Source organism: Bos indicus x Bos taurus, chromosome 13 (genome assembly GCF_003369695.1).
Source record: "Bos indicus x Bos taurus breed Angus x Brahman F1 hybrid chromosome 13, Bos_hybrid_MaternalHap_v2.0, whole genome shotgun sequence".
NCBI classification, from domain to species: domain Eukaryota; kingdom Metazoa; phylum Chordata; class Mammalia; order Artiodactyla; family Bovidae; genus Bos; species Bos indicus x Bos taurus.
In genome coordinates this window covers 40,734,261-40,743,673 of record NC_040088.1, presented here as the reverse complement: position 1 = coordinate 40,743,673, position 9,413 = coordinate 40,734,261, and the positions used below count along the sequence as shown (strand labels likewise).

The 9,413-nt window shown below is 56.4% G+C and overlaps 1 protein-coding gene across 2 annotated transcripts in view; it reads right to left on the bottom strand.

Annotated features, from left to right (window-relative positions):
* Nucleotides 1–2,028: 2,028 nt before the first annotated feature.
* The window catches only part of ACSS1 (acyl-CoA synthetase short chain family member 1), a 45,052-nt gene continuing 37,667 nt past the window's right edge, over nt 2,029–9,413 (bottom strand). Inside the window, exons 8-14 of one of the 2 annotated variants that reach the window (XR_003514110.1) lie at nt 9,236–9,328; nt 8,245–8,357; nt 7,911–8,037; nt 7,246–7,402; nt 7,107–7,170; nt 4,764–4,882; nt 2,029–3,501 (exon numbers count right to left, since the gene is read on the bottom strand). Coding sequence is in view for 1 of the 2 variants with exons in the window: in XM_027559548.1 (XP_027415349.1) it covers nt 3,322–3,501; nt 4,764–4,882; nt 7,107–7,170; nt 7,246–7,373; nt 7,911–8,037; nt 8,245–8,357; nt 9,236–9,328 (824 nt within the window). In the remaining variant the exon portion in view is untranslated. The remainder of the gene's footprint in view (nt 3,502–4,763; nt 4,883–7,106; nt 7,171–7,245; nt 7,403–7,910; nt 8,038–8,244; nt 8,358–9,235; nt 9,329–9,413) is intronic. The other variant, XM_027559548.1, reaches the window with a different exon arrangement.

The following is a 9,413-nucleotide window of genomic DNA, read 5'->3' as shown; positions in this document are numbered from 1 at the left end:
CAGCAAGATGGGGCTACTCTTGGTTGGGGTGCGCTGGCCTCTCTTGCAGAGCATGGGCTCTCGGTGCTCACGCGTCACTAGGTGTGTGCAGTTGTGGCATGTGGGCTTAGTTGCTCCACAGCATATGGAATCTTCCTGGGCCAGGGATCAAACCCATGTCCTCTGCAATGGCAGGCCAAGTCTCTTAACCACTGGACCACCAGGCAAGCCCCATGGAAGCATTTCCGTAATGACATGGGGTATCTTGAGGGCTGGAGGTGAGGGCAAGTCAGTCTGGGAGGACTTGAATTAATTGCACTAGAGTCAGGCTGAGGCAGTGGAGTGAGAATTGACACTACCACTCCTGCTCCGCAAGTGCAGCCACTGTGGGTGACCCGGGACCAGCATATGTGTCCTGGTGTGCCTGTGTCACCTCGGGATGTGCCATGCCGTCACAGCACAGTGGTCTTTCTGTCCCTTCTGGTCCCTGCTCTGCTTCCACACCATCAGTCATCCATCTCCGCTCTGCTCTCTGCTGTTGGTGGCTCCAAGTCGGGTCTTCGTCAGTCTTGACAGGTAATGCAGGGAGCAAAGCCTGGGGCTGAGTTAGGCAGGACAGTGTGCCGCACTCCGTCCCAGGCAGGCTCTGCTGGAGCTCTCTCCAAGTTCTCTTAGAGGCCAGATGCATCACACAGCCAAAGACTGTGATGCCAGTGTTGCCGAAACTTGGCCTATTTCCCAGAGCCAAGTAGAAACTCGGAGACTGCATTTTGGGTGAAATAGGAAAGAGTAGCTTTATTGCTTTGCCAGGCAAAGGGGGGCAGAGTAGGCTAATGCCTTCAAGACCAGGTGACCCCCCCTGGAGGGAGTACGGAGGTGTTATAGTGTTTAGAGGGCAGGGCAGGATCAGCTCATGGAGTTAGGTTGGTTGGCATCAAGGTGGAGTTTCAAGTATCAGCCTTCTGGTTTCAACCAGTCTAGGGTCTGTGTTCTTGGGATCAGCAGTTTTCATGCAGAAGGGATCTACTGCCTGTAAAAACAACTTAGGAATGTGTGTCAGACGTTTATCCATATCTTTCAAGGAACTGAGAGTTCAGTTCTGCTGTCACAGCCCAAGAGCTATTCTTTGCTTCTACATCTTCACATTTCCCAATCATTAACTCTTGAATCAGCCTTTTACTTCAAAAGATAAGGACACAGAGGCTTGTACGTGGTTTCCCTGGGAATGATGGTCACAAGCCCCCAGGAGACCAAAATCAGGGTGGCTTTACCAGAAGGGGACGCTGGGCAACTGGACTTGTTAAAAGTTGGCCTGTAACCCTCTCCCACTGCCCTGCCTGGGGCCAGACTGCTGTGGCTGGGACTTCCCAGGCAGCCAGAGGTAGATCCTGGTCTTTCCCTGGTGAGCCGCCTTCATAAATTCAGCATCCTCCCAGCCTCCTCCCCACGCCCGGGGGCTCCGGAGGGACACTGTCCCTGGGCCACCGGGCTCCAGCTCTGAGAAGCATTTCTCATCCCCACCTCTCAGGGCACCCGTTCGATGTGTCTTTCTCTGAAGCCTGCCTCTCATCCACCGAAGGAAACAACTCTTGTCCATCTCTGGGCAGCAGAGGGCGGGGTGGGGTGGGGGGCGCTGCCTGGGTGGGCTTCTGCCCCCTCTAGCTCTGTGCTCTAGATCAGCCCCCACAGCTGACAAGGGATTTGTGTCATCCAGCCTGGTAGCTCCCAGCCACATGGCACCTGAGCATTATTGGCTGGTGCCACCAAGAAACTACATTTTTAGTTGTTTTTTTTTTTTAACATATCTAACTAGACATGTGTAACTAGTGATTGGCCAGCACCGTGGTCTAGAGACACATCAAGTTAGCCAGATAACAGCCTAAGATAGGTGAGGTTCCTGGAGTTGTACTTCCTCCAGGAAGACAGTGAATTTTTTAAGTTTTCTTTTTTGAGTGAATGGGTCTCTTCCAGTTTTGTTCCAAGGATTATATTCAGCAACCAAGAATAACAGTTTATTTTTTTAATCAGAAAACATCACCACAAAAAGAAGAGAATGAACAAAATAAAGCTTTATTTGAACGGCCCTGCAGATCATTTTGAGGCCCTGGTCACTGTCCCAGTTTATAGCGAAGTCATTTCCTAAGTAGTGCCCTGACTATAATGAACCAAGTCCAGTGAAACACCACAGATGCAGGTGTGTGGTTTTGTTAGAGCCATGTGCTATAGCCGAGGCCACCCATCCTCACCTGGCCACCCAGCATGGCCACAGCAGGTGTTAAGCAACCCAATGCCCTGTGAACACCTGTACACCTGCAGGGCACCGCCCACTGTGGGGCACAGGGCCGGGTGGGGGCAGCCCTCCCTGTTCTCCGGGACCCAGCTCAGCAGGCCATCCTCCCCTTGATCCACAAGTGGGCCCTCATGTACTTGGCTATAAATAGACCCTTTGCAGCCTAGCGGTCCACATCATTTTGTTAAGTCCAGAGGACTCAAGGCACATTGGCAAAGGGAAAGACTGGCTCAGAGCAGGGAGGTAGGGCGGTTTGCAGGGACCCAGTTTCAGTTGCATTAGTGAGTCCCCAGCTTCCCTGAAGAGCCCCAAGAGTGGAGCACACCAACCGGCAGCTAAGAGGGTCCCAGGCCAGGGGAGGGTAATCATCCCAGACCACAGCCTGCACACACACACACGACCAGAACTCATCCCCACAGGTGCTTCTAGCAGCTAGGTTTCATCACACACAAACCAAGAGAAGTGGAAACACACCAAAAATAGATGCTGTGGGCTTGAGAGGTTTCAAGATAGCTGTGTTAAGACAGAGGCACAAACATTTCCAACTTAAATTTCCAACAAGCCAAACAGTAACCCAAATTGCACCCTCCAGCCCGCCACACTTCCCCACGAGCGGAGGCAAAAAAGGAGCTTTTCATAACTGTTAAGAAGAGTGTGTACAAGTACAGCATACACTGCACGTGTGTGGGCACCATGTTTCTTCTAAAATATAAAAGTATAAAAATAAAATCTTCACCTTTTGTTTCTAGAAACATCTGGAGGAAACATGACTGCTGTTTGCTCCCAGTCCACCTGAGCAGACACAGGGGCTCCACCTTCCTGTGCTGTCAAGGGGACAGGGGGATGGACTTTTCACCAGGAAACCAGATTCGGGACAAGCGGGAGGAAGCTCGCCCTGGGCGAGGACCTGTCGTGGGTCCCCAGGAGGGGAGGCGGGGACTTCAGGCTTCGCGAGGAGGGCAGCCTGGGTTCTGCTGGGGTGTCTAGGAACAAGCCGACTCGGGAGCTGTGCTCTAGGAGCACGCATTAGGGGCCTGGTCTCAGCAGAGCCATCACTTGGCACCTCCCCGCTTGTCTTTGTACTCCTGGTAGGCACTCAGGATCTCCGTGATGACGCCAGGGTCCTCCAGGGTGGTGGTGTCCCCCAGGTCCTGAGCTCGGCCCATGACAATCTTCCTCAGGAGCCTCCGCATGACTTTTCCAGACCGAGTTTTTGGAAGACGCTTCACTACCTGGCAGGGAAGGTGCAGCATTAGCCTTTAGGTGGTGCTCAGACTCCCAGCCAGTGTCCAGCTGTACTGAGATGAGGGTGTCCTGGAGGAAGACACCCCTCCCTGAGGACCCAATAGGAATGGCTGAGGTTCAGCCCCCCCATACAGAGAGTGGCGGGGCTGTGGCCTCCGGTTTTATTCTCCAAGTGTGCATCCTAAGTTACTTTAGTCGTGTTTGACTCTTTGCGACCCCATGGACTACAGCCCGCCAGGCTCCTCTGTCCATGGGATGCTCCAGGCAAGAATACTGGAGTGGGTTGCTGTGCCCTCCTCCAGGGGATCTTCCCAACTCAGGAATCGAACCCGCATCTGTTACATCTCCTGCATTGGCACGTGGGTTCTTTATCACTAGCTCTACCTGGGAAGCCCTTGTTCTCCTCCATCTGGACCTAAAGCTGAAACCATCCACTGCCAGGGGGTTAGCTGAATCTTTACCGTGGAGGCTCTACCCATACCTGGTGGACCTCACTGCCGACACCCATTCCTCCCGCCAGTTAAGCTGGGAGGGCTCTCGGGTGACAGTAGAACCAGGTGTTCGAGGGGCACCTTGTCTCCTCCCCTGGCTGGGACCATAATTGGCTTTTCTAACATAAGATGTAGGAGCTGCTTGAGAGGAAAATGTCATCTTGCTCAGTGTTTGAAATTTAGCATTTGACATTATCCAACCACAGGCATTCAATGTCAAGGCAATACATGAAGGGCAATACATGAAGGGCCTATAACAGTGGCCGGTCCTTAGAAAGAAACTTGTTCATCGACAGGGAGTCGAGGTGAAGCTCTGGTCACCAGGCCCACAGTGTGACTCATATGGCACCAAGTGAGGCTGGGCCCTCCTGCCTCGGAGGCCTAACTCCCAGCTAAAGAAGGCCGTGGGCTGGTATTGAAAGGATTGAAAAGCCAGCGGGGCTGAGAAGATGGCCCAGTCCTCCCCAAAAACCCACCCCAGCAAAGGCTCCCAGGCAGACTCTGGTGGCATCTCCCCACCAGCCCAGGGACATCTGGTCCGGACCGAGGCCCCTCTATTTACAATGCCTGACCCTCTGCAGCCCAGCCAGGCCTAAGTGCCCGGGCGCTGTCCACGGTGATACTGTATCTCCTCCCCCACTCTGAGGATGCAGCAGCCACCCCCTCACCCACCTCCTGCTGCCACCCTCTCAATGGTAGCAAGCAGAAAGGAGGCTGAAAAGCAGCAGCCCAGTGGCCCCTGGGAGGCGTCCACTCACCAGGACCTGATCGGGCACTGCGTACTTGGCAATCTTGTCGGCCACCACTGACCGGAGCTCCTTCACCACCACGTCCACATCACCCACATCATCTTTCAACACAACGAAGGCGAAGGCAGCTGGAAGGAGAGCAGAGGTTCAGACCACGAACCACCTTCCGGGGCAGCGTGTTTCACACAATCGCCGTTAAGTCCAAAGAGGTTTTAGATCAGAGGCCCGTGCGCCCATGGCCACTGGTCCCTACAGCTGCCTCCCTGAAGGTGCATTTCCATTTTCATTCAAGGTGGAAGTGACTCCAGCGGCTCCTCTGAGTGCCCCGGAGTGGCGGACATGTGTGGAGAGACCCTGGAGCTGTGACTCACCTCTATCCTTACGCCTGTGACACAGCCGTGACATGGGCTGTCAGAGACTCACTTTCCACCATATGCATTGGGCGTGGAATCACTCCCTGGGCACTTGTCTGTGGACCTGTGTCCAGCCTGTGGGCACCAGACCCGTAGCTATTTAAACACAAATTCAGTATAAAATGCAGCTGGGAGCCACTGTGCGGACAACACAGATGAATGGCTTGCTCGGCAGGAAGCTCTGTTGAGCTGCGCTGCTGCTGCTACTGCTGCTAAGTCGCTTCAGTCCTGTCCGACCCTGTGTGACCCCATAGACGGCAGCCCACCAGGCTCCCCCGTCCCTGGGATTCTCCAGGCAAGAACACTGGAGTGGGTTGCCATTTCCTTCTCCAATGCAGGAAAGTGAAAAGTGAAAGTGAAGTTGCTCAGTCGTGTCTGACTCCTAGCGACCCCATGGACTGTAGCCTACCAGGCTCCTCTGTTCATGGGATTTTCCAGGCAAGAGTACTGGAGTGGGTTGTCATTGCAACCAGTAGTTTAGCATAAACACCAGCTTTTGTTTTCAGTACTCCAGCGAGGATCAGGGCTCCCGGAGGTCTCCTTAACTACGATGTTACATACGGACCCAACTCCATTTCTGTGTGAGTGGTCACTGTCCCAGCGTCACTTTGGACAGTCTAACCTGCACTGCCCCCTCCCACCGCAGCTCCCTTCACATGCAGCCTCCATATTGCTCGCTGGCCTGCCTATGCCTGCCCCGAGCCCACCCCTGATCGAGATGCCCACGAACCCCACTGAACCGATCCAGCTGCCTCTCTCTTCTCCCCGGTCCCCTCCAGCACATGAGCCCATAGGGCAGGGACTTAGGTCACTCCCTAGGTCTGTGTCCTAATCACACGAGACCTGGGGAGCTCCCTCCATCAGGTCAAGTGCAGAGAGAGTGGGGGAAAATACACATCCACAGTTTTTGTTGTTCATGTTTTACAAGGGGACAAATGCTCAAATGTGTTAGAAATCAGGAAAATGCACATAACCATAGCCGATACACAAATTCTCTCCCAAAGCCTGGCAGGCAACACCCAGAGCCACTAGGAGGCAAAGGAGGCTGGTGGAACGTGGCACGGCCCAAGGGCCCTGAGACACACACACGAGGACTTGTTCTGTCTCATCCCTTCAACCCCTGACACCCTCCACCTTGAGTCTCAGCCAGTTCACAAGGTGTGAACTGGTGTTCACACTGCCTCACGGGTGTGTCCTTCCATGGTAACTGAAAACGCTTTTTTAAAGCACTTAATAAGTATTCAGTTGTCCTAAAGGTTGGCTTAGAGACAGTGAGTAACTCATAGAAGAGCAGCATGCAGACATGGCCAGGAGGCTGGAGATGCTGGGACCCCAAGAGGAAGTGTGCCTGGGCTGCTCCAGGCAGAGAGCTCCGTCTGTCCTGAAGAGCTACACGGAGAGTTGGTCAGGCCAGGCCAGTGTCGCCACTGCCCACCTGGCATTACAGCACTCAGATGAGCCTGCCCCTTCCCAGACCCACCACTTAGAAACCCGCAGGCTTTGAAACAAAGTGTGTCAGTGAGGATCAGTCCTGTCACGGGCTCTGCGCTTCCCTGGCCCACCGCTGTGCAGGGGAACCCAGGTCAGACTCCCCCAGAGAGTCTGGGCCTTCCACATGCGGGCAGCGAGGGGCACTTGCACACATATCCCTAGCAAGGCGGCCAGGGGGGCCTGTGGACCGGGAGGAAGCTCCCTGAGCTCGGCTGGGCCGACAGGTCAGGGCTGCTCGCCACAAGTGAGTGTCCCTCAGACAGCGGAGCTGCGGTGCTGCAGAATCCGGACTTTTTTCTACCATTCGTGCTGTTCGGCCCCCTCCCGCAAACCCCAGCTTGAAGGAGGGGTGAGCTAGCAGCCTGACCCCAGAGAAAGCCCTGGCCCCGCCCACGAGCCCGCGCCTCCTAGAGGCCCCGCCCCCAGGGCCGGAGGGTGGAGGACGCACCTTCTCCCTTGATGTCATGCGGGTAGCCAATGACAGCGGTCTCGGGCACCGAGGGGTGGTCAGCCTGGGCAGGACAAAACACGCAGAGGTGAGGCACTGACTCAGACTCAGCCCCCAGACCAGCGGCGGCCGTGCTCACCATGGCGTCCTCGATCTCCGCGGTCCCCAGCCGGTGGCCGCTGATGTTGATAACGTCGTCAATGCGCCCAGTGATCTCGTAGTAGCCCTCCTCTGTTCTGTAAGCCCCGTCTCCTGTGAAGTAGTAGCCTGCACCACAGCGCGGGAGTCGGCCCCAGCTCCCAGCCAGGAGCGGTAGGGGTCCCGTCATTCCACGAGGGACAGGAGGAAGTGCCAAAACCCTCCCAGCAGACTCCCACAGGGAGACACCCCCCAGGTGCTGCCCCGCTGGTGCCAGTAAAGGGCAGAACGGCTGCCAGACGGCTGGAGGCTGAACCTGGAAGCAGGAGCTGCAAGGAGCCCATTCCAGCTTCCCCATTAGTGTCTCTGACCGTCTTGCCACTGCTGGGCATCAGTTGCCACCGGCACACGTGTTTGCAAACTTCCGCCCAACCACACTACACAAGTCAGGAGGACAACAGGGAGACAGGGAAGGCCTGGGGCCACCACCGTCATTGCCAGGGTGGCGTCCTTGTGCTTCTCCTGGGAGCCTACAGCCTGAGCCTCCAGGAGGACCCTGAGCGGGGCCACTTCCAGCTCAGAGGGAGGGAAAACAGGGACAGTTCACATAAGCTCCGGCCCCTCGGAAACAGTTCTGAGACTGTCTAGCAGCAGGGAAAGGCTCACCAGGGTAGGTCTCGAAGTAGGCGTCCAGGAATCGCTGGTGGTCTCCGTAGATGGTCCGGGCCATGCCCGGCCAGGCCTGGGACAGGCACAGAGCCCCAGACACGTCTCCGCCCTCCAGGACATTTCCCTGCACACCCAGGAGACAGAAGGAGTCACCATCTCCTGTTCTCCAAACTGCTGGGCCCAACGCAGAACAGGACAGGCACCCCAGAGGAGCTTTCCCCTCTAAGAGGAGACCCTGCGTGGGTGCCCTGTGAGGGGGAGAGGGCAGCGGGGGCCAGGGAGGCAGGACAAGCAGTGGGGTTGGGCAGGGCGCATGGACGGGGTGATTCACCTTCTCATCCATGAGAACGGGAACAATGCCAAACAGGGGCCTCATCGCCATGCAGGGCAGGATCTCTGCCCCCTCCTCTGAGGGCCGTGGAGAGATGCAGATGCCCCCCGTTTCTGCAGGGGGTGAGAAGAAACGCCGGTGGGCCTGGGGCTACTGACACGTGTGTCCAGATCACATGGGCACTGCGTCTGCACTGCACACAAGGGTGCACTCCAGAGAGGGAGGCGAGGACCTGCCATCCGGGGCGAGGAAATGGCCCCAGTGACAAAAGGACCTCTGTCTGAGGAGAAACCAGGCTGGAGTGCCAGTGCCTCCACTGTGGAAACGCGCGCACCTGGGGCAGCCCCAGGAGCTGAGGTCCCCAGCCCGTGTCATGGGGACAGGGGGGCAGTGGAAAGGAGGACAGAGGGAAAGAAGTGCTCAGGGCAAGGACCCCAGAGTGGAGAAGAGCAGCCTGGGTTCTGCCCCTGGTCATTTCTCTGGATCCATCAGCCTGCAGGGGAAGGCACGCCGGGGCTCCGCTGCAGGGAACACCCAGGGCCTTTCTGAACCACGAGGCCTGCACCACCAGGAACATCTCCTTCTGGCTTCTTGAAGGATGAGACTTCAGCCACTTCAGTGGGGGTCTCTTGGCCCCCAAATTCTGATAAGTCAGACACCCCAGAAGAGAGGGGCAAATCAAAGCAAAACAATGCAAATAAAACTTCTTTTCCCACTGGCATCTAATCCTAGACTCAAGGTCCCTTAAACAGCAGGCCCCAGGCTGGGTTGTGCCGGGTTCAGGAGGTGGGCTGCCATGGACAGGACCCTCGTGGGCTCCTGTGTCGCCCCCTCCACGCCCACCCAGACCCCACCTTACAGACGAGGAAAGGAGGCTCAGGGAAGCCTTCACACTCAGGTGTCAGAGCTGCAGAGCAGCAGCAACCCCGAGCTCCTCTCCCCAAACGCCAGGCGCCCATGGGGCTGAGCCTCCCCCCACGGACAGGCTCACCTGTCTGCCACCAGGTGTCTACCAGCGTGCACCGGCTGTCCCCCACCACCCTGTGCAGCCATTCCCAGGCCTCGTGGTTGATCGGCTCTCCCACTGCAACCGCACAAGACAGAAGTGTTAAGAGACTCAACAGGGCTGAAACCAAAGGAGCGAATTTCATGAGGAAAACAGCTCTGTT